The sequence below is a fragment of the Opisthocomus hoazin genome, chromosome 2, assembly GCF_030867145.1.
Source record: "Opisthocomus hoazin isolate bOpiHoa1 chromosome 2, bOpiHoa1.hap1, whole genome shotgun sequence".
NCBI classification, from domain to species: Eukaryota; Metazoa; Chordata; class Aves; order Opisthocomiformes; family Opisthocomidae; genus Opisthocomus; species Opisthocomus hoazin.
In genome coordinates, this window is record NC_134415.1 from 93,717,322 (window position 1) to 93,742,358 (window position 25,037).

Sequence of the window (25,037 nt, forward strand, 5' to 3'; positions counted from 1 at the left end):
GGCTGGCGGCGGCCCCGCCGGGGAACCCTCGTTCCCGCGGCCGCCGCCTCGGCAGGGCAGGGCAGCCCGAGGGGGCGGAGGCGGGAAGCGCCCACCCTTCCCCCCCGCCCCGCCCCGGGAAGGCGGAGGTGGCGGCGGGGCGGACCTGGCAGCGGAGCGAGGGTGAGCCCGGCCCGGCCCAGCTCTCACCGTAGGCGCTGGGCGCCGGGTCCGGCTGGAAAGCGAAGTGCGCGGCGGACCGTCGCGGCACGGCCGGCGACGGGTGCAGGCGGCCCCGGAGCGCACCGCGGCAGCGCACGGCCCCCGCCGTCCCAGAGGGGAGCGCCCGGCGCAGCACCGGCCCCAGCCCCGCCGCCGCCATCGCCGCCGCTGTCAGGGGCCGCCGCGGCCGCCGCGCGTTCTAAAGAGGCGGGGTCCTGGGCCGGCTTCCTGACTGGCCGGCAGCGGGAGGGGGACGGGCCAATCAGAAGCCGCCCTGCGGTGGGTGGAGGGGAGGCCGGGGAGGGGAAGGGCTCACTGCGCGTGCGTGGAAGGCACGCTGTGAGGGCGCGGGGGGGCGGGGCTACGCGCTCGAGCGAAGCACGCCCTGAGGGCGGGAGCGGGGGGTGCGCGCGCGCGGTAACGGCCGGGGCCGTCATGGCGGCGGCCGGGCCTGGCCGGGCCGGGCCGGGCCGGGCGGGTGGTGCTTCCCCCCTGCCCTCGGCGCCACTCGCAGCCGTGTGCCGGGCCCTGGGCGCATCGGGGAGCGAGGCCCGCGGTGCTGTCACAGCCGTGGCCGCGACGAAAGTCTTGACCTTTCTGCTTAAGCGTTTCTGTTTTCTTCCGCTGGGGTTTTCATATTGCTATCGAGAGACACTCAGCAAATGCCTGAAATCCTCAGGCCCCACCCCGGCAGGTGGGCCGGAGAAAGAACGACCTGCAGATCTTAGCCGCTCCCTGCGTCTCTTTCACCCCCTCTGAACCGGACATCCAGTCTCTCGCGGAGTCTGATGGTTTTAACTCTTTGTCTTGTCCAAGATCTGTCTTTCTTCTCCCAAACTCTCTTGCATATATTATACTGTATATAATCTTCCTTCATTACATTTTTTTTAGCAATTGAAATTGCAGTCTTTCATGTGTACTTATATTTTCCTGGTCGGGTTTTATAAAGTATCCTTTCTGATGTTCTCCTTACCAAAGTGAGCAACTCCCATTCCTCCTCCAGATGCTCCCATCACCCAGGTGAAGCTTCTCGCTGTACTATTGCAGCATTTCTTCCTTCGTGCGTCTGTCATTGCCACCTTTCAGTTGCCTCCCCGTCAATCCTTGCCCTTTCACCAGTGCCTTGCATCTTGCCCATGCATGTGCTTCTCCAGCAACCCCTCCATGCAGTCTCCAACACATGTGACAAGCGCCTTGGAGTTGTTCTTCCTTGTCTTGTGTTGATAATATCTACAAGACTGACCATACCGGACAGCATTTTTACTCTGCTCCAAGAACTCTTCAACTCCAAAACCTTGCTTCAGAGAAAAAGACTAGAGACTAGAATGATGTATAAATGGCATCGTCTCTCTCAAATGAAAGGGCTCATGTGTAACCCTGTCTGAATAGGGCCTTGTTTTAAGCACTGGAGTATGAGATATTGCATACCTAGTATGAAATACGTATCACTATTACCATGAGAAATTCTTTTTTTCTATCTGAGTTCCAAGCCATTACTGAATATCCCTGTTAATGACCATGGGACCATTTTAGTCAAGACCAGTTTTTTATTAGACATTATGTGAAAAAATATTTCTTCATGCTGATTTTGAATTTCTTAATTTAGGGGATTTATGCAAGGTAAAAGGCATAATCCTACTGCTAACTGGGGAGACCAGCTGCTTGCTCTTTAACATGCCATTTATCCTTATCCTGACAAAGCACTCGAGATCGTGGGATTAAACAAGTTCTTCTAACATATCCCGGTATATCCCATGGAAGCAAAAGACTAATGAGTATCTAAAGGGGGCAAGAATTTTAGTATACAGTAGAAAAGCGATCACGCCAATGAGATAGGAGTATAAATGTCAAATGTGGAGATTGCTTCCAACTCCACTGAAAGGCAAAACGTACAAATTTGAAAAAGTTTAGTATGTACCAAAAATTATAACCATCAAATGATATATCACCATTTGTTTGTATGGCTAATAGTAGAAGAGATTACAAGCAATCCAAGTTTATTATTCGAATGATTGTATTTCTTTCAGTAAGCAATGTGTTTGAGTAGGAGGAATTTAGCTATATTGCACATTGTTGTGGCCACATCTGCAAAACTTACAAATGGAGAACAGATAGTGTAGAAAGGTATTACTATGTAAGTCTGTCATCTGTTATTAATATGTCAGTTGTTGGACCTGTGAATTCCTAAGCCCAAACTATAAACTGTGAGATATATTCCATTTATGTACAGCTAGTATTTGTCATGCTGTATTGTTTATGAAATGTGGCACTAACCTTGGTCAGATATTCCAGGAGAGGCTTCCATTTTCAGCACAGGCAGATAAAGGATACTCCTTGCTGTCTTAGTTCAGTGACTGTTGTCTCCTACGTCTGGTGAAATGGAATTTGAAAAGGAAAAGGATGGTCGTGCAGCCCAGTATCGTACAGAGGAAGGTATAGCATTTATGATGAAGGGTAGAAAGAAAAAATACCTTCAGTAAAACCTGTTCATCTGCTATGCAGAGCCAGATGAAAGAGAAAAAAGTATCTGGACATAAGGCTTGCCACCTAAATTATTATTGCCTTTTGAGTACAAAACGTAGTCTGTCCATATGGCCTTGGGAATTTGCACTGGTACTAAGAAGCGAAATGGGCAAGCAAAGAAGTTTATCCAAAAGTACTTTGGCTGGACAAAATGTTGGCGGAGATGAGTCCTAGCATTCGTGTCTTTTCAGCTCTGATGGGGTAATAATTATATCCATGTTGTTCCTGGTATTTGTTATGATATTTCAGCAACTTGAATTATGTTTTGAAGACAGCATTCTCATTTGGAAGTTGTTCACTCACTTGGGGCCGCTTCTGTTAAATCTATGTACCAGACTTTCAAGAGCTGAAATCAGCTACATTCCCCATCTGCGTGTATTAGTCATTATGTGCATCCTTAGTGTTGTTGACAACCATTAAAAAACTCTAGCAGTCATTACTATTATTTCTAAATAATCATGCAGAGCAATTAGTGAGGATCTGATGATGACTGCAGACCTTACTGACAGGGACCAGATCGTGCCCATGTTTATGCCAGCATTAATCGGATGTAACTCCTTTGAAGTCCGTGTTGTTACCTCGCATTGACATGGATCTAATTATGAACAAATGGCAAGTATTGGACTCTGACATGAGCATGTGGCTCCTTGTCTACTATTCTACTCCAAAATCTCTCAAAATTTGGACATAGCTTGCAGCTGAACCTTAGAGCCCTTCTAAGCTTTATTTAAATTATATCTCTGTAGATGACAAGGCATCCCGGTGGTTTCTGTTGCGTTCCTTCAAGTGTGGTTTCACTATTGTGTTCTTGTCAATTCCGTCTGCCATGCTATGGTGTTGCTGTGCATTTTCTTTGCTGCTCTGTGGCTCATTGAAAGAATTTTGTAGCATGTTCTCCACCCCAGCAGTCGATTAGCTGATTCACCACCTCTTATAGGAGCTGCTAGTAAGCACTCTTGTCATGCTCATGCTATGTCTTGGCATTACAGCTGTTTTGTTGCTTCCTTTGCTGTCTTCTGTCTTCCTCCTACCCTAATTATTATCTGTTTCATCCTTCTTTTTCTGTAATTTACTGGTACTTTGGATATGTTTTCTCCCCTGTCCCTACTCCCTCACTCACACGAACAGATTATTTTGCTGGTTAGGGAAAGTCATCTCTTTCTTGGGTACAGATAACTGAGGAATTGTTTTCTAAAGCATACCGTGGAAAGGAGAAGATGTAGCTTTTGGCCTGACTGTTGTTATTATCAGTTCTGAATAGATTAGATGTGTGAACAGAAAGGATAGTCTTACCCCTAGGAACAAGTAAGGCAAACTGAACAAGAGCAGAGCAGCAATGGTTTTGAGAAAAGGGACTTAGAAGTGAGTGGTTTCGTTTTAGGTAGCATAAATGCCAGGGACCATTTTACAGTTTTGCAGAGGAATTATTATTTTAAGACTTTGATAAAAAGCAGACCAAGGGCGCTGCATCTGGAGCTAGCCAAGTTGTAGTCTGGCAAAGAGCAAGAAAAAAAGGAAAAGAAACTTTAATGGAGTAGTTTTGTGCTGATTTACATGTAGGGTCAGAAATCATCCAGTTATTTCTGCCATGTCACCCACCTCTGTTCAGACAGTGCTTCCCACTCAGTCTAGAATAGTAACTGTGGCTTTCATCCCCAATTCCTTTTTAGATTTTTAAACACTTCACCAGAATGATCACACTTGAGTGAAAGACAATCCTATTTCTAAATGATATGAGTAATTCCTAACATTAAGTGAAACAATGCTAGAAACAGTGGTGTCTATCCACAGAGACATTATTCAGCTTTTTTTATAAGACGTTTCGGTGTTTCATAATTACGGGAAGAGAATCCCACTCTCTTTAATTCAATCAGTTTTAATTGCTTTGAAACCACAGAGCATATTTAACTCTGTTTTCTGCTGTGACTCAATCTAGAAATACCTGTACAGGGAAATGATTTCTAATAGTTGACAGCTCATAATTCTAATGCAAAAAACGTCATAATGAAATCCAATTTGTACGAGGAATAAGGACCACATTTTTATCTTGAGGATAATTGAATGTAGGAACAATTTACCTGAGAACATGCTGGATTCTTGTCACTTCCATTCTTCAAGTAATAACTGGATTTCTTTGTAGAAGATGTGCTATAGCTCAAACAAAAGTTATAATCTTGATGCTAAAACTGCTGGGTGAGTTCATACTGAAATAATCACATTAGTACCTTCGAGTTCTAAAATATCTGTTGTTCTTCACTAATAAGCGATAATTGCTAATTGGCTGATCCAGAAGGTATGCCAAAAAGTCTCAGTCAATGACATTCAGAAATGAGTGGAGAGATGGATTCTTCATACATATGTATACACACTACTGACATCAGAAGCAGTTGCTCAAAAACCAAGTACACAGAAGTCCCGTATTCAGGATTCTTGGGATAAAACATATCCATCCAGCAGATCATATATAAAACATGCTGGAATGCCTCTCTGATTTTTTGATAATATACTGCAGTATACTGGTCAGATTTGACGCCTGCTTATAGTATGGTTGTGTTCGGTGGAAGTTAAAAAAGGGAGAATAAGAACATGTGATGGGTCGACTTGTGCCAGGAACCCACTGAGCCAAAGCCTCACTGTTTCCCCATAGTTTGTCGTTCCTCTAGAGCACAGTGCAGTTCCTGTGTGTGTTTAAATAAGTTGCCTTTATGAAGCATTTTGTCCTCTGTAGGTAAGTCTGAAGCATAATTCTGTATTTTTGCTGCTGTTACTTTTATTAGAGGAGTATCTACTTATTTTATTCAGACTGATAGAATTAGCTCTGATTTAAATAATAATAAACTGTAAACCTTATCACATGTGCAGGTAGAAGTGTGTTACAAAAGGAAAACAGAAAGGAAAATCCACTGTCCACGAATTATCTTTTGCCAGAAGATACAGTTCTATTCAGTTTAGTTGGCTTTAAGTAACAGTCATGTGATCTAAAGAAGTCACCTTCAGATCACACGAGTTCCCTACAGGTTTCCACAGTGTTCCGCCTGCGCCGGTGGGTACTGCTCTAGAGATAACCGTGTACCAGGCAACATGTTCCACGGGTTGAAGTATGTGTTTGAGATTCCATTCACCTTGCCACAGACTGACCTCACGCCGCTGATCGGAGTGGGAGCTGTGATCAGTTACAAAATAGTAAATCTCACCCCATAATGTTAATAGTAATTTCTGTAAATTGAACATACAGAATTTATACTCCACCAGCAAGTGAATGAGTAAAAGTCATACTCCTGCCACACAATTATAAAGTTTAGACTTTTAATTATGGAGACGTCAGTTTCCGTGCATCAGTTGTCAATTTGCGGAACCAGTATCAGTTGCCAGAGAGGCAGTATTGCACAAACGAGTGGAGTATCCAGGCCCACATTTCATTGCTCTCAACATGAGAAGATTGAAAAGAATTGTGTTCAGGGTGTGAATAATCAAAGCTACCCAAAAATAGATCATACTCTAGGGATGCCTCTGCTACTAATTTTATAAAAGCAAAACCCCATATGCAGCTGTCAGTTCTCCTAAATGTTATGCAAATGGCTTTTTTTTTTTTCCTTCTACATACCTCTCCCTTTTAGCTTGATCATCCTTGCAGTTAGAGGATGTTCTAGGTATTTTGTTCCTAGGCTAACTTAGAAAGGTTTTGGTTATTGGATCGTATTCAGATTCTAATGCTGCAGTCACTGTGGCATTGGTTTCTGCACCAATGCAGTCACCCAGCTGCAGCCATCTTGAAATAAGGTAGCTGGTTGTGGTATGTATTATTATTTCTTTTTCCCTTCACCCAATCCTTTTTCTTCATCCCAGCAAAAAAATGTGTAGGTGCATTTTTAATTTTAACATAAAAAGAGTATCTATGTGCTCTTTTGACTAAAGATTTTCATAACCACACAATACCTGCAAGTTCTGTTGGTTACCACTCAAAGCAGGAATCCTTAGCACTCGTGCAGTTCATATGGCTCTGGGGAAATCTAAGTTTGGTTCAGCATTTTTGCGCCTCATTCAAAAAAACAACTAGGTTATGACAATGCTGTTTGTTGAGTCTTTCTAATTTTTATATAAAGAATTGTTTCAAGTAGGTGTATGACAAACTTCTGCCTAAGTTTAATTTAGATCAACAGAATATCTTGTAGCAGGTTTTTGGAGGCACCCATAGGCAGCACAGGCATTTAATGTAGAGAGACAGCTTCACTAACAACCAGAATTTAGACTAAATTAGGCAGCCTGGATCTCACTGAAAGCCAGTAATAGTAATAGTCATTCACATTTTTATCCATAACCTTGTTTTTTCTTTAGATAAATATATTAAAGCCTGTAAGAAATAGCATAACTTGAGAATGGTCTTACTGTAATTTTTGTAATTTTTCACATACGCCAGTAAGTGGCAGGAAACAATAAAGATTTACTTCAAAGGTAATACGTATGTTGAAATACAGATCTGTCAGATTGTATTATGTACAGATTTAAATACATATATGTATTTAAATAAATATATTAAAGCCTGTAAGAAATAGCATAACTTCAGAATGGTCTTACTGTAATTTTTGTAATTTTTCACGTACGCCATTAGGTGGCAGGAAACAATAAAGATTTACTTCAAAGGTAATACGTATGTTGAAATACAGATCTGTCAGATTGTTCTCTCCACCCTTTTTGAATCAGAATTCTTTCCTACTGTGAACTGTCAAGAGCTTTCTCTAGTTAATTATTAAATGACTTACCAACAGGGCTCACTGCTTTCATTAAGACTGTTTCAAATTTCATTTCTGTGCAATCCTTTTGTCAAAGGAGAAGAAAACCAAGACATATTCACCCTACTGGGAGTTCCCTAAAAATTCAGTCTCGCCATAGTTGTGTCTTTACTGCTAACCTCTACTTCTCCTTCTGGTCAGGCTAAGCCTGACGGCTGGAAGTAGCCTCTAGGCCGGGCTAATTCCAGGAGGCATTAGTGGAAGGCAAGAAACTTTATTATGCTTTTGGGAGCCTGGATTCCTTGTTGTAAGGGCTAGGCTTTTCTCTGGGTCCAGCTGCAAATAAGGACTTGTTACACAGCATAGTTACAAGAAGATTGAAGTGATGGGTTTAGATACCCAGGCTGATGGACAGGTGGGTGCATGTAAAAAGATAGGGAATTTACGCTGCCAGCAGCATTTGTTTCTCTAAATCTAGATGGCTGCTGATTTTAGAACTGTGGTGGGTGTCAAGGGTGAGAGGGTAGGTGGCAGGAATCACAGAGCACGACTTGTCTGCTTGATAACTCCCTCAATGATTGATGTACACGAAGTTAATTCCACTACTGGGGACTCTGTAGGAGTTAAGGATGGCTGTGCTCAGCATTTCCCAGAGACATAGAATTAAGTCCTGGCAGAAGTAGCCCCTAAGGGATTTATTCTTTTTCCCTAAAACTTTCTTCTAGTGCTGTTGGTAGGAACTGTGCCACAGATATTGTCACATGTGCTTAACTGGAAATTCTCCGTGCAGATTTTTCCATATGTTTATGTAATAAACTCATGCCAAAGGAAGAAGTAAAAATTCCAGAAAATATGATACAGCTGCAGTTTGCTGTACCCGTTTGTTAAGCTAACACTTGAAAGGAGGAAAAGCACTGGACAGTTTGTTGATTTGTTATTGACTCATCTGATGAGCAGAGAAATTCAGCTCAATACAGTTTCAACTTGACTGAGTGAGTGACAGTGGAGAGACTGGAGTCCATTCATTATGCATAGAAAAATGTGTAGTAGCAACTCACAGAACACTGACAGTTCTCCTCTTCCTCTTTTGTCCCAGGCAGTGGTGTCTGGAAGCAAGGAGTCCTTTGTTCCCCCAGTTCAGCGCCGGTGTGGCCCGAGAATAGTGGCAGGAAGCACACAAGCTGTAATCTCGGTATTTGTGAGGTCTGCGTGTCTGCTTGGGTTTGGATTCAGTATTTTTCATCTTAGTCCCCGAACTTCAGTCACTGTGATGTATCCACCCAGTCCAGACATAGGCAATCATGTGGGAAACTGTGTATCTGAACAGGAATCTTCAATAATTAAAAACCCCAAATCCACTAATAATGATGGTACTACAAGATGACTTAAGCAACAGACTCTATTAACTTGGAGTGCAGAAATTCAGCTTCCTTCCAAATACAGATACTTACTGTCTGTGCACATCACAGTCCCATGGCCACCATAGCTGTTGGCGTAAAAGATGGGTGATCTTCAACAGCCATTTGTTTCTGCCACAAAGAAGTCACAGGTACAGATATCAGAAAGCTGTCGAACAGGACTGAAGCTAATTCAGCATGCTGTCAGCCTTAGCATCCGACAGCAGTTTTGGTGCTCCAAATGGATTAGTCTTGCAGTCAATCCACAGATCACCCTACCCTATTTCTACCTTGTAACTCTGTAGATTACGGATATCCCAGGGAAGATGCAACATAGCCCTGGAGATCATGGGAGAGGAGCTGCAGTGTGTGAGGAGACTGAACTCGGACCCTGTGTGAAACCAAACAAGCGGTACTTTTCCTGGTGCGTTGTGATCCATTCAATAGTCAAAAATTGCTGTCTTTGAAAGACTTGATGAAAAACAGGATTCACTAAGCAAGTGTGTTTCTCTGAGGGGATTGTGTTGCCTGGGGCTGTCCAGGCTGTCCCAGGGACAGCCTGGTGGCAACAGGTAGGTGTCATGCGATGCAACATGCGATGCAGCATGCAGTGTAAGCTGCGTGCACGTTGCCCCTGGAGTCCACAGCACACTGTGACCTCTGGGTTGGATTTCACGTGAAGTGATCTCTACTTGTAAGCACTAATGATGCTGTTATGCTCTCACTAGCTTGGTGCCTAACTGTACGTTGAGTAATGCCACTGGCTGGGTCTGGGGCAGAAGTGATTCACTTTGTGGAAAAGGAAGGGACAGTCCTAACAATCAAGCTGATTGCTTATTGTGCCTTGTGTTTTTAAAATATAACTAGTTTTTAAAAACATAAGTATGTCTTAATAACAGAAGTTGTATGAAGTATTTGGATCTCCAGAAAGCAAACGTCTATTAGCTCTCCATGATTCACATGTGGGCTACCACATGCCTGAAGCTAGGGAAGACTGTTTATCTGTAGTCAGACTGTTTTCCGTATGATGCTCTTCACAGTTGTATTGGAAATGCCAAGAGATGCTTACTCAGCTGGGCCCAAATCCTGGAGGTTTCCATTTGTGCCTTTGGTCCTTTCATTGTTTTATGATCAGATGTGAAAGCCTGCCCTGGAAGAGGATAAACATGTTTTGAGATATTGTCGTATTTTGAGAATGCAAGGACTTGTTGTCCTTGTTGTCTGAAGGATTGTTTTCCTTCAGATGTGCCAGGAGGTGGTACCAGAAGTTAAAGCTGTTTGCAAGAGTGCTCACAAACACTTTTTTTGATTTCTCCTGAGCTGTGTCCAGCAGGACAAAGTTCAGCCCCCTTTGCAGGGTTTTGTATCTTCCAGCTACTTTCTGAGGTGGAAGTAATAAAGACAAGAACATGATGAATTATCTGCTTCAGCACCAAAAAAAAAACCAACACATTAATTTTTGTTACTTTTCTGCCTCGTCTCCTTTTATGGAAAGCATCAAACAGTTTGGTTTTGTTTTTCTTGAACTAAGTAATCAACTGTAAATTTGTACTTTACAGCACTTTCTTCTGAGGACCCCCCAGTAAACTAAAATGTATTTCAGAATGCAAAGAAGGGATAATGTTTCACTGTAAGACAGGAGGAAACCCCTTGGTTTGAACTAATTCAGTTAAATGAATGAAAGAGTTTCCTTTGGAAGGGGGATCTCAGGCAGGACAGCAGAAGCAGGTTAGCTGAAGAAGTAAAAAAATTCAGGGGAGCAGTAGGACAAAGTGTGTTTCCTAGGCATATGATGGCTCTGTGAAGACTCATGCTCTATACTGTCTTGCTCTGTCTTCTCTGCTGGGCTTCTCACATCACCCAGAAATGAGATTAGTGGAACAAAGTATGCTTTCCTAGTACGCTTTTCTTAGTCTGCTGAGAAGATGATAACAGGAAGTAGGATGAAAGAGAAAACAGGAGTGGTTTTGATCAGGTCTGTGAGATACTGGGATGATTTACATCGCAGCAGATGAACGCCTAGGATTGTTTTCCTTCAGATGTGCCAGGAGGTGGTACCAGACCTACTGATGGTTTCATGGGTACTGTCAAAGCTACTGCCTACGACTGCACACATTCAGCTTCTTGTGAAAGACTGTTACAGACAAGACCAAAGGAAAAACTACTCTCGCAAGCAATGCTCTACCTGCCCAAAACAAACAACAGCAAGGGTGGTTGGTGTAGCAATTTGTAGGAGGCGGTCTGAGGATTTTCATCCTTAGTTTATGTCTGGGATCTAGGAAAAGAACCTGAAGGAAAAGAGAGGAAGAAGGATGCAGCTGCAAAACAAAAAGAAGACTAACTGATGGAGAAGAGTAAGTTGAGAAATGAATTTGCAGTAATGGAAAGGGATGTGAAAAAGCAGACATGATGGAATGGCAAAAGAGGAAATTAGGAAAGCCAGTTGCAACAGAGGAGAGGAAGATATGATTGAGATAGCTGAGAGGTGGAGCCTAAGACAGAGAAATGAGGCCGTACGTGAGACTAGGCATAGAACAGGAAGCAAATGACCTCCAAGTGAAGGAGAGAACAGATGGGAGCAAATCTGAGATTCACCTGTGTGCCGAAGAGGTTCGTCCTCTGTCTCAAGCAGATCAAGTGAACATTATGTTAGGCCATCTGTCAAAAACATGAGAATGAGAGAAGGACCAGAAGTTGAAACCTATCAGAGTAGGGATAGCAGGAGGGGCTGACAGAGGCAGATGGATAGGGGACACAACTGTGATCTATAAATATCTTGCATGAACACCTTGGAGTGAGAAGATCTATTGGAATTGAATGATAGTATCGATACAAGAAAGAATGAGCATATGTTAGTCGTTAATAATCTAGAATTGGAATTAGAAAGTTCCTAACCATCAGATCAGGAGGCTCTGGGTGCTGTCCCATTAGGAACAGAGCATGCGGACACATCCTAGTTATCTTCAGGTGGAGCTTGATAAATTTTGGGATGTAATCATGTACAAGATTGATAACCACAATGAGAGAGACCAGACTGGATGTTGTAGGAGGACCTTCCTAGTCCCTGCCCTAATCTTATTTTCCTAATAATGATACTATTGACTCATATATATATTGACCAGGACAGGTGCAGACAGACACATATTTGCCTCACTCTCTTTCCAAGCCAACTGGATGCCACCCACCTCTGGAATCCGTGTAGCTGGAGTGGCCCAGGGCTGTGCCCACGTTGTTAAATGTGTGCAAATACATGACTTTCAGATCTGAACTGGCTTGCTTTTGCCTAACTGGGAGTGTGGGCGAGGGAGTCCACACCTATCTATACACCCTCAGAGGGCTGTGCAGGGCTCACGTTCAGTGCCTCAGAGCGGTGTGAAAACTGCTTAGATTAGGTGTGCAGGGAGTATACAAGGTGATGTAGCAGGGCTGAGGGGACACAAAATTGCAGAAGAAACGTAGTAGCAACATCCAGGGTACCACAGCGGCACTCTCAGGAACCACACACAACATCTCTCTGGTCACTTCTGTGTGACAGTGTGATGTTTGGTGGCAGACTAGAAGTCTGATTCATCAGCATTGTGTGTGACATGTCACAGGTAATGAAGACTTAGTCTTACATCTTTGATTTCCCTCCCAGTTGTGCTGAGTTCCTACACAACCCTGCGCAGTGGAGGTGATGCCACTGTTCCTCCTCATTAGAGCATCCCTTCCTTGTCTGTCATTGTACTTTGCGTTGTGTTCCTAGAAGTTGCATTGCTCCTCAACAAATTTACAAACCCCTGCCCATGCCACAGTGACCACAGCCACCTACTGCATCAAGTTATGTTCCAATGCACTGACTGGTATTTGTATATTTGGAAGCCTGGTCTAGTGGCAGATGTCCCTGCTCACGGCAGAGGGGTTGGAACCAGATGATCTTTGAGGTCCCTTCCAACCCAACCCATTCTATGATTCTAAATGTTTGTATGTTATAGGCATATGACAGACTATTTTTAATTGCTAATCAGATCCAGGTGGGGAAAGATTTTTAGACCCTTCACTGCGTGGTCATCTGCATAAACAAGATCTTTATTTTGCAAATTCCTCTCCTGCCATCCTGACTGCAGTCTCAATCACATAAAATTTCCACTTTGCACTCCTAGTAAACATCTGTGCTTATGTGAGTGTGCATGGCTCGCACTCTTTCCGCTGTGACAGAAATGGGACCATTCCCACGCTACTTGAAACTTTGTTTTCTTGGCTTCTGAGATTACCTGCTAGCAGATAGCTGTGGCCATGTCTTCCTTTGATGGATAAGTTCTTATCTTAGGTGAGATGTGGAGTGCTTCATCTTGCGATATTTCTGCTACCCCCCCAGGCAAAGAGAGAGAGAGGGAGCGCACAGGAAGGATGACAACCTGTGCTTTCAAAATCACAACCTCACCTAGGACAACATTTGATAACAAGCCCAAGCAAAACTGAACTACTGACTCACCCTCCCCTCTCCTGGCCCACTGGAAAAGATTGAGGACTTCTGTACATTTAGTAACACTGGCTTCAGTGAGATCCTTTTCTGTCATTAAAAGAATTGGAGTTTCTTTATCCTATACCTTTAGTACAGAAACTTGCCTCCAGTTTTTTCTCGCTGAGTTAGGCTGCTTTTATCAGTGGACCTGTGGTGGAAATAAGTGGTGTATATTTCCTTGTGTGACTATATTAATATGAAGTACAGCACCGCATTTTTCACGTATCTGTATCCTACAACAGCTGGCTCAGCTGCAAATAAAATTATTTCTAAGACTGAGATTATGACTCGCAAGTGTTTTCCAGCAAAAGTGAAATTTGAAGTTTAGAATTAAATGCCTTTGTTTCTACAAAAGAGGTAATAAAGGCATTCCACAGAAAAAAATAAACATGCCAATATTCATGTAGATAAGGACACAGATACATGACTGTGATGTCCCATGGGACTTTGAAATCTGGTATTACTTATACAAAATAGATTAATGTTTTCTCAGAGGATAGTGTCTTCTAAGTCTTTTCTGGGCATGTGAATAAAATCACTGAATTATCTTTGTTTCCAAGCCTATATCAGATATGTGTCATTTATTAGAAATACATATTTAGCTGGAAGTGTAAGTCTAAAATCTACACTTTGAAGAAGATGAGGACTGCAAAGCCAAGCATGCTAACATTAGAAGACGTTAAAGTTAAGATTGCATGTGCAAACTGGGTCCAGACCGCTTCTGTATATATTGTAGATTAATCTCACTTTTACCATCTGAAAGTCAGACACTGAATCTCAGATGGTCAGGCAGGCTCCATGGCTGTATCAATAGGCAGCGGCAAAGTGCTTCCTAGCGCGATTCCTCCAAGCCAAGACACCCAGGTGTCTGAGAGAAGGTAGGCATGCCGCCTGCGGAGCACGCTCATCTCTCCGTGCGCTAGAGACGGTGCAAGTGACTCGCTTGCACGGTGGATCCCACCATAGAAAATGGCGTGTTATTTTTGTCACAGGATCACTGCCGTACGCAGTGCTTGTGAAATCTTAGTCTTCAGTACCTTTTTATCCTTTCCCTGTAATGTGAAGGCCTCTGTGTTGCTTTACTGTGTGCTACTGAACATAGCATAGAACACAGAACTACTCATTTTCAGTGAGACTTCCTAAGGTGCTCAGGTATAGCACACAGCTCTTTGCAAACACTGATGAGTATCTTCAAACGTCTGTCGTGAAGGGAGGCAATATCACTATGACTTCTTTTTACAAAGGAGAAATGAAAGCAGCAAGATTAGAGCCGCTGGAAACTTCCCTGCACTTTAGGGGTGTGTGGACTGATTTTTCAGTGCTTGCAGTACTATACAGCATTTTGGAAGCGTGAGATGGACGTGGTTTGTTGTGACCTGGGTTGCAGCTGTGAGACCATACTGACTTCTGCAAACCACACTTTCCCAGGCATTGTTTGCAACTGTGAAGAACAAAAAAACTTTTATTCCAGTGAATACTGTCGGTAGCAGCTTAATGCTGGGACACATACCACTCTGAAGTACCTGCAATAATGCTGCTTTGGTTTGCGTGGTTGCCCCACAGTCTTTAAGGGGTCATTCATCTGATTTAATTCTAAGAGCATTGTTTCTGTCACTGCCGGCCCATTGGAATCCAGGTTCTGCAATGTTGGTGCTGCAACGCCAGCAGCTGAGCCGTAGCAGACAGCAGGCTCCCGCATTGTGCGGTCGTAACAAATTCGCATGGCACAGGCCATTCTTTGCCCCATGTCAGGCAAGGAGTCCTGAGGGGGAACCGCAGGAGTCTGTAATCAGCCCATTAAAAAAGCTTGTGATAATATTCAGAAGGAGGCTGGAGTGAGGTTTCACAGGCAGTTTTCATTTATGTTTTCATTCTTGATTTTGCAAATGTAGATTTCGTCTAACGATTTAAAAACATTGTCATACAGTATTTTGAAAAAGTCAGCAAGTGGGCAAGGAGAGGTGTCTCTGAGTGAAAGCTCTTCCTGGGTCATCAACAGCCCTAGGTGCTTGATTTGGCAGGTCTCCATCAGCTACGCTCACCTTCTAGGTGGTGGCGATACTGTCATCTCCTTGGGCACTAGAGGGGGATGGCTACGCATACTTTGGATTTCACAGCCAGAGAACCAGTGCTTCTACTTCTGGTTGCAATTCCAGAAGCTGAAGAAAGTGGTGACACACCTTTCTCTCCTCGTTGTTTTTTTATCTTTTTTTTTTTTTTGGGGGGGGGGGGGGGGGTGGGGAACAGTGGGATGGGGAATTTTCCCTTATCTTCCTCTTGCCTTCTGTTCATTTCTATCTCTGCTTCTCCATTGCAGTGCATTATTTCCCTGGATTTCTAAAGGCTGTCTTGTGCTGTGCCTTTCTTTCTTGCAAACAGGGCTCCTGCTTTTGCTTCTAACCTCTGCCCATGATCCCTCACCTCTGCTGTTCCTGCCTGCCTGTTGTACCCTCACAGCCTCCACCTTCAGGTACCACTTAATTGCATGAGATACAGATTCTTATTCTGTCCTCAGCAAGACAATAGTATCTCAGCCCTTTTGAACAGGATATCAAGCAAATGATTATTAACATTCATGAGACAGGGAATGTTTGTTTACGTATAGCTTTAGCTCAAGATTGTTGAGTTTTTTAATTGCATGCATACGTACTAAAGAAGCTGTGTTTTGTTAAAGACCTATTGAAGGACTGAATCTTGTATTCAGAGCACAATGAGGTGAGGTCCATGAGTATCAGATCTTGTGGGAGTTCCCTCTGAAGCTTAGTATTTGCCTTCATGGTAGGAAGTAACGCCGTCTTGAAAACCCAAGATGTTGCCCGTGCTCCTCACTGTGGAGTCTAGGCATTCTTTTCAGCAGCTGGTTACACAGACACCCGTCAGGCTAAAAGAGTAGTTAGCAAATATAGCACTGTCTTCCAGGTGAGCCAAGCCATGGGAACTTGTTGGCATTGTGCCCTCCAATTCAAAGAAAGTTGAATTGAAGCCACTGTATACCTTGAAGATAAAGTCAAAGACCTTGAAGCAGGTTTTGATAAGAAGTGAAGCTGTGAGCAGACTGTCTGATGTGCTCTCAGTAGCCTGAAATTCAGGCTGCTGAACTGTGAATGTTGTCCTGGGTTCAGGCTGTTGATGAGTCACTGAGCAGGCCTTCGTCTTATGAAGGTAAGCTGGACACTAGACAGAAATTAGCTGTATTAGTAAGCTGCATCTGTCCCCCTCTCCTGCTTTTTTTGATCTCTCTTTTGGCTCCTGTCTCTAACCATCCGTGACTATTTCTCATTTTACATGTTTTCTGTACTTTTTACCTTCATCCAAAATTCCTCACTGTTCCCACTGAGCTGAAGGTGTTTCTTCCCTTTTCCGCTCCCTTCACACCAGCAGTGGTAGCACAGAGATCAGAGCAGGGATCTTCTTCCCACTCGTGTTGGAGAAGCTGCTGCATGTGCACGGCCAGCCGGGTCCCGCTCCTGCAGCCCTGGCCTGCGCCGCGCTGTCACCTGTGCAAATGTGGTAGCAGCATGTGGTAGCCAGAAGGTAGAAGCTGTTGGAGCTTGGGAGGGGTTTGAGAGAGAGAAACTCGTATGTCTGCTTCCGTATGATATTGCCGATACCAAATGTACGCATACGATGTTTTGATGTATACGGCTTGAGTGAATCTTCAAAAGAACAGACAAAAAGCAGATCTCTGGAACTAATGTTTCTGTTCACTAACACGAACAACTAACCATGGAATATCCTGTTACCGCATACCACTTGATCTGTGACAGTACTGTTGAACCATTTTAACAAAAACCGACTGAAAACTAAGAGCCTGAAGGCTTTCCGTGGAAAACATCAGTCCAAGAATTTCTGAAAGGTTTGGTTAGCTTGTAGCATAGGAAGGTGAGTCGTGTTTACTGTAAAGGTTGTTACTTCCATGATCACTAGCACCCAGGGGCTTAGTTGGTTTGTCTTGTTTGGTGTTTGCTTTTTTCCCTTTAGTTTTACAATTTATTCCTCTGTTATCTAAGTGGGGGAAAAATGTGTGATATTTGATCAAAACTTGTAGGTAGTAAACTCTTCTTATTATTTAAACTTATTTTTTCCTTGATTAACTTTCTTTTAAAGTCCTTTGAACATCCATCTCTGTATGTAAATATGTGTGTGTGTATATATATGTGAGTTATTTTTCTTACAATTTTAGCTTGACTTTCTAAGGAAGCGTGGATTAAGCTATCTTACTCTTTGTCCTCCCATCTGTCTGCCTGCCTGTCAGTCCCTGTTTGGTGAATTTGAGCCCCCTTGCCAAACAAAACTAGATGGGACTGAAGAGACTACTGAAAAAAATCAGAAATTGATTCCTCTAAGTTTCATGGAAACCATTGGGAGAGGAATGGGACAGGAAAGAGATAGAAATAGCTTCCCTTGCTGCAGCTGAAGTATAAGCTCAATGTTTTTTTCATCCTGACGGACAACGAGTCAGCACACACATAGCTTGGCACCAACCCGAACACGTGCTGCCTCTTCTCCAGCCAGACAGGCAGGAGACAGCAAGATGTTATGGGGCATGCCATAGCACACTTGGAGGTGGAGACGTGGAACTCTTGCAGTGAGAGATGGAGAAACAGATTGTATGCATCTGTAGGAAACCATATTTCAGCATTTCTGCTGTCCAGGGAACATCTGCCATCTGTTTAGAGGGAAGTGTGGGTAATTATAAAAGGGTGTTGGGAGGGCTAAAGGGGAAAGGTCTTAAATGTGTAGGAAACTGGGCTCCATTAGTTCTGCTGCTTATGGCAGAACACAGTAGCTTTCGGCCTTTGTTATTCCATCCTGGAAACAATCCTGAACAATGGCTTTTGTCTAGTCGACAAATTTTTGAATCATATTGTCCAGTTTCTTAGTCAGGGAAGGACTTTGTGGATAACGGGAGAGAGATTTAATGCCCACAGTTTACTGCCAGACTTAGAAAAGGAACCTATAAGAAAGCAGTCAATAAGGGGGAGCCCCATCAAGCAATTAGAGCCAAGGACTAGAGTTCTCAGTGGCACAGAAAAGAGGTTGGGATCAGGGAATCACATCCCAGGAAAAGGAAGGATTTATACTGATTTTGCCATGGATCAGCCTTTTATGTATCTATTCATCTTCAACTGCTGATGAACTGAATATGATTTACCGCTGCCCCTTTTCCTAAAAGCAGAAACTTCTGGAAAGCCGAAAGCATATAGTATAGGTTTAAACAGCTGTAAAAATGCTCACTAGAAATAATACAATTGAACTTAGCACAACTGGAAAGTATGCTGGTGTTCCTAGACAATCTTTGAATACGTTAGACTAAAGGTTTTTGAAAGCACACAGAATTATGAAATGCTGAGGTTTCTCTGCTTTTAATTCTAAAATGTTACAAAATTACTTCATCATACAAAAAACATGTATGGCTTACAAAGATGCATCAATGATTTGTTTGAAATGTGTTTAGCTCTTAAAATCCTCTCATCTCTTCAAATATGGGTATTTGAGAGTACAGATGTCATCTGTTTTGAAAGCCAGTTTGGCTTCATGTGTAGGGTTTCTAGAAGTAATACAATTAGGGTGGCCTCTCCTAGGATGGGCCTGAAGAAGAGCTCTTCAATAGCGTCTGCATCAATGTCTCGAAGAGAGATGATTAGCTGAAGAATGCAAGCAAACCTGCCTAGGTTCCTGTTGAACATTGTTGAGATAAACTCCATCAAGGCTTGCTGAGCTTCCTGCTGCAGTGTTTGTACATAGGGGAGACATTTTAGGGCATGGCATCCTGTCAAAACAAAAAGCAAAGTAATAAATCTTGAGTAAACACTTTCATTCTGTGCCCTTCATAATGATGGGTGTCTGGCTTTCTAGCTTATAGTACTACTTTCTCTAGAAAATGATTAAAACTTTCTAAACATTTCTAAACATCTTTTTTTGGAAAAAGAAGATATGTGTAGTTCAGCAATTTGAAAGAACATTGAGCAGCATTGTAAGCATATGAGAATCTAGCCCATTACATTAATTCCAGCTTTGAAATGGGAACAGGAGGTAAGTTTGACTCAGCACAGATGGAGAAGAAGCTTTATAGTGCTGTCTACCCACCAAACAATGCTGAGACTGTAGTCTGAGTAGGTGGGAACTTTCCAGCTCTAATCTAAAATAGGTAGGTAACGTCAGGAGTATGGAGGCGGTGGTTTGGAGCAGTGTGCAGGCTGGCAGTCTGAAGACATAGGCTTCCAGTCTACCCAGCCCCATCTCCCTCCTCACTGTTGCCCCTGCTTGCTAGACTAAGCTGGGGCACTGTGGTTCACCGTGCTATCTAGATATCTTCATTTACAGTCTGAAAAGAGCATAAAGGTTCCCAGTGAGATGTATCATGACCCACGGGAGTAAGAGAGATAATTGCATTTCCTGGTTTTGTAGTCCCGTTCCTCAGTCATTTCTGAAGAGGGAGAGGTCTCTGCCTTATGGAGTCGTGGTCTTGAGCCTCAATCTCACACCTCCCATAGCACGTGACTTCAAACCTGCTGGCTCAGTGGGGGTCTTTGTGGGTGCCAGGGCTCAGTTCAAAGGACACCCCGTGTTTGTCCTTTGACTCTGGTGCGATTGCCTTGTCATGTAGCTCTCAGCAACCTGTTGCCTCCTGCCCTCACCACCTGAGGACAGCACCATCTTTCCTTTCCTAGAATTACTGCAGCCTGGACATGGGTAGCATGAATCCCCAAGTTTTGGTTTCTGTCTCTTCTGCCTCCCACCACTTATTTTAACCAATCTCCCAGCGCACACTCCAGGCCCATTTACCATCTTTCAAAATGACAGACTCCATACCTCCCTGGGATCTGAACAGCTTAGACCAGGGGGTGTTTCACACAGCGTCATTCGCTGACGTGTGGGAGGTCCTGCCTTCTTGCCTAGTGCCCTGTACTAGGGCAAAACCAGCCTTGTTGGGGTTTTTTCAGTCTGTGGCTGGCTGCCCTTTGTCAGTCTGCAGCAGTTCTCTTCTCTCTAGACATCGTCAACAGAGGAGAAGAAGCCTCGGCAAAGCCTACAACCAGGCTAGCCAGAAATGCAGGGTTTGGAAATGTCATCTGCTCCCCCAGGATTACCACCAGCTACAAGCTGTGAGAATGGTTCCAGGTGTTAGATTTTTCATGGAAAGGAAGTTGTCAGGATTTTGTATACTCAGGATGCAATTGAAATTGTTTATATCCCTTCAAATTTGCTTAATTTCCCCATTTGGTCCTCTTATATATGTAATCAAACACTGGTTTTAATTTACAAATAATGAGAAACTTCTTGTTCTGACATCTGTTGTAATAATATTCGGTCAAACATATGTTTCCAGATGAACTGTAAACCTCTTAAGACTGTTAAACAGCATCTTTTTCAACAGAAGTCCTGTCACAGCCTTGATGGAAAAAAATATATATATGTATGTATAACTCCATGAATATATATATATGGCACTGATATAGTAACAGCACTGTTTTTCACGATTCCCATCTATTCACTGCACGGTTCCCATTGCTTTTCAGACCATTGTCAAAGGCAACAAGAGCAGTTCCACCTCGCTCTGTGCTGTTCATGCATGGTGGGACAGTCCTACCTGCTCCTTCCTTTGACTTATTGCCTGGGTCCTAGAGAAGGTCTTGCAGCTGGACCCTTCACTCATGCACACTTTGACCTCTCTGAAGCCACCCAGCCAAAGCACCCCGGCGAAGAGCAGGGGTGGCAATGTGTTCTGGAGGGTCTGGATGCAGCTGAAAATGTGCTGCATGTGCGTAGAAAACATTTTCTGACTTTGGCGGAAAGTGTTTAAAAACTATTTAAAAATAGTGATTGTGAAACAACAGCTGTATGGAGTTGTCTGCAGCAAAACAGGTAGAGAAAGGGCACTTTGGGCTGTGCATAAGCCTGGAGTACCTGCTTCAGCCCAGAGTTCGACTGTGACTGTGACTCTTTGTTTCTGCTGGAGTCAATCCAGGCTTCGCTGAAGTCCTGCCAGCTGCCTTCTGCAGCCCGTGGAGAAGGGCATCTCCAGGGAATAGGGCCATCCCACCTAAGGACTAGGAAGTGCCACCAAAACTCTGGGCAGCATCTGCAGCCGCCGTGAAGGGCTGCTGGGCCTCCCGTACGGCACCCGGTGGAGCAGCAGGCGTTGGAAGGCACAAATCCAGAACATAACGCTGCTTCTGCTGCTTTATCCTGAGCTGAAAATCGCTTTTTATCCACAGAGACAATAAAAATGCCTGCTAGTTAAACTGTGTAAGCCGCTGCAGATGAGAGATTTCTCCTCTTATCATCACCCTGGATATAACCAGTGGTTCCTTTCAGCCTGATTTTATTGTGAAAAACTGAGAAAATAACTTGCACTGAAATCAACTCCACTGGTTTGATGCTGCAACACAGACGCACAAGAGAATACCAAACATCTGGATGGCATTACACCTCAAGCATCAGAATTTGAATCCTACTGGAAACAAATATGAAGTCAGTGTAGCCTTTGAGCAGCCTGTAAACCATTCACCGCAAGGAATATCGTGGAATGACGGAAGTATCCAAGTATCCTTTTGGTGCAGTCCCAAGTATAGCACGCTGCTGGCAGTGCAGCCAACAGCAGTGACTGCCGCGGAAGGAGTCGGGGAGCCGAGCCAGAGCAGCCTGGAGTCAAGAAGTCTTTCCATCTGCTTTGGTGGACTTAGAGCTCGGCTTTTAATGACTCACGTGCTCCGTGGTGCTGACCTAGACAACTTTCCTAAAGCGCCTGAATTTGGCATCAGAAGTGAGAGGATGCAGTCACTAGCCTGGAGTTTGCTCCGTGCCCGCTGTCCCAGGCTTGGAATGTAGAGATGCTAGAGGATAAATAAACAAATAAAAGCTGCGTAACCTCAGTGCAGGGATCTTTTGCCTCATTGATGCAAAAAAGATGATATAGATTATTTTGTCTTCTCCAGCTTTCTTGCTGCAGAGGAAGGCTGTGTTAAAATACTGCTCAGGTACCCGTGTACCATCTCTCCTTTGCCGTACTACGGATGAGGCTGCTGTATTACCTTTGAACTGGAAATCAGTTTGAAGTGACACAGTTAATTCTTTGTGACTTAAAATTTGTCTAATAGAAACTGGTTTGGCTTACAGTGGGTGACCTACTGCACACATCCAAGGAAGCTAAATAAACTGATTCAGGCAGAAAATCATTAAATTGTGGAATATAGATTTTTGAGACCATGTAGCTATATTCATAGAAAAGGTTAAAACTAAACATTTGTCTATACGCAAATGAAAATACCGAATGTCCTTCTAGGCACATAATCACCTGTGTAATTTTCAGGACGACTTACCAGAATTAAAAAGAATAATTCCCTTAAGATAAGCATACTCTTTTGCACTTAAGTCCAGGTCCCAGAATTTCCACAATAAATTCTTCATCTTCTGAACTTCTGCTAAAGATGCTCCCAGTGACGAGCTGCCCAGTTCATTGCTAGCTGTCGAAGACTGATTGAGGAGGATTTTTTTCAATAAACTAGGGGCTGAAAGCTCTCTGAGGTCAAAATCCTCCCATTCTTGTGCCATGCCCAGGACAAAAAGAGGGGACCAGTTCTGCTGTATGAGGACAAGCTGATCCTCCCAAGGCACGTGATAAAATGAAGGCAAGTTTCTAATAAAAGTTAAAGTCTTCAAGAGCACTTCAGAAGCTCTTCTGCACGTGGCTTCAGGAGTTTTCAGGACAACTCTTCTCCCGTCCGCACAAGAGCAGCCCTTGCTTCCCAAGGCACGGAGGGGACTGCGGTACCGCTGGTGCCACTTGGTCTCACTTCCACGCTCTTTGTTAAGTATCTGGTACAGGATGCTCTTAGCCTGGTGTGTCTCACACTCACATTTCCCAGATTTCTCAGCTGGGCTCTCGGCAGCCATAGAGCCAGAGTTCCACACGGCAGGAATAACAGCACGCGTGGAGCTACACAGCAGCAGCAGGGGAGAGCATTTCAGCCACACAGCGAGGCATTGTCTGCTTTTTATAGACACGGGCGGTTGGAAAGGAACATGACCCTGATCTGTAAAGTTACCTTGAACTTTATTTGCACCGGTCTGCTTCCAGCGAGGCGGGGCTGCGGGCTGCCGGCGTGGCACCGGGCTGCGGTGCCCCGGGGGAGCAGAAGGGCGGGGGCTCACCACCATGCCCCGGTGCCGGCAGCCTGTGCCTGGCCTTCTGCCACGACGCCGGTGGCTCTGGTGGCAGCGGCTTTTCTGCAAAGGCCAGCTCTATGACACGTACAACCGGCCCCTGAGGGGAAGCGCGGTGAAAACTATGACTCTGTAAGTGAAGAAGGAACAAATTGTCTGTATTTTTATTGATACACTGACCTTGCCCACTAGCTAATGCTCTGGGGCACACAGAAATACATTTATATTTGGGAATGATGCTGTGCTGAGGCAGTGCCTTGAGTAGTCACTTTTATTTCTTGTTAAAAGGAGCCACCTGAAGACGCTGTGTGCGTCTACCATTACTTTTCACAGAGCACTTTACACTGTTCGTACTTTACACTGTAGCTAATAGGATGTGACACCCACGTCAAGGAGTTCACAGGTGAAAGTCCTGGGATGGAAATCCCATATGTAGGAATTATTTCACATTCCTGAGAGATCTGAGAGAAGCTTCAGAGAAAATCAGCTGCTATAGCTCATGACAACGTTATCTCCTTCATTTCACAGGTGATAGTTTCATACAAAGAACATGCAGACTTCTCCCAGAGTTGCTGTGTAATTAAATATTCCTCATACAAGCTGTGGAAATAAAACCGATAAAGAGGGAGAGCAAAATGGCAATTCGTACTGTTGTATGTGTGAACTTTTGTAGCAGAGCAAGAGCTGAATGATAGAATTGTCGGGATTCTTGAGGCACCATCTGAACTTTAAGTAGCAGGAATGCAAGGAACGCGGCCTTAATAAGAAGAAATTGATACTTGAGGTTTTTGTTACTTCACACTCTCTTGCTTGCTCTTGTATAGGGGAAGACGTGCTAAGTTTTTTCACAAGGCATAATGTTTACGCATTGCTGCCATCTGGGCTCTTAGCATATCCTGACAAAAAATGGGCATTAAAAACAGCTCCAAGAGCTACTTCTGTTAGATCTCCAAGCCTTAGGCGTGTGAAGGCCATCCCATCAGATGCATAGCCACAAATTTGTCCTTTGCTACAACTGTTCATTTTTTCCATGCTGGGCCATTTTAAAATTTCCATTTATTTATCTCTCCATTATATTTATGTTGCAAAATATTCCCCTTCTGAGGAGACAAAAAGTGGAGGAAGAGATGATTGCTCCACAGCCGAGCAATGTAGAAGTGCAGTGCTGCTGAGGTGCAGCTACCACTAACTGCAGTGAAGGTCAAGGGGGCCCAGAGCACTGAACGCCTGGTGGGATTTGCTTGTTCACCTCTCCATGTGTTCAGCAGCGCCCTGCTGTTGTCCACTGCTGGGGTGTCCGAGAGCTTTTTAGGTTAAATGGCACAGCAACAGGGAAGTCCCCAGAAAATCCCGTTCTTATTCTCACTGTAAAATTCTAGCCGGGCGGAGGTTCAGTGGAGTGAACTCCAGTTCAAGGGTTAATGCCATCTGAGGTTCTGCGTGAGTTATGTAGATGGGCTAATGGCTGTACTAGAAAGGAGGCTGAGCTTGCTGAAATCATTCTTACCCAGA

The 25,037-nt window shown here is 44.0% G+C and overlaps 2 protein-coding genes across 2 annotated transcripts in view; both read right to left on the reverse strand.

Moving 5' to 3' along the window:
• BCKDHB (branched chain keto acid dehydrogenase E1 subunit beta) overlaps window positions 1-387 on the reverse strand; it is a 132,723-nt gene extending 132,336 nt beyond the window's left edge. Inside the window, exon 1 of the mRNA XM_075414461.1 lies at window positions 190-387. Within this exon, the coding sequence (XP_075270576.1) occupies window positions 190-361 (172 nt within the window). The 5' untranslated portion in view covers window positions 362-387. The remainder of the gene's footprint in view (window positions 1-189) is intronic.
• An 18,448-nt stretch (window positions 388-18,835) lies between these two features.
• Window positions 18,836-23,261, reverse strand: LOC104330429 (nuclear receptor subfamily 0 group B member 2-like). The gene is made up of 2 exons (XM_009935648.2): window positions 22,682-23,261; window positions 18,836-19,128 (listed from the first exon to the last, which is right to left on the reverse strand). Exons 1-2 carry the CDS (start codon window positions 23,253-23,255, stop codon window positions 18,836-18,838), a joined length of 867 nt encoding a protein of 288 aa, XP_009933950.2. The 5' UTR covers window positions 23,256-23,261.
• Window positions 23,262-25,037: the final 1,776 nt, after the last annotated feature.

Excerpts from the sequence above, each read along its gene's own strand:
- LOC104330429 (XM_009935648.2), bottom strand. The coding sequence starts at position 23,255 with ATGGCTGCCGAGAGCCCAGCTGAGAAATCTGGGAAATGTGAGTGTGAG. Across the intron at positions 19,129-22,681 it reads AATTATTCTTTTTAATTCTG|GATGCCATGCCCTAAAATGT; the intron begins GTAAGTCGTCCT and ends TTGTTTTGACAG.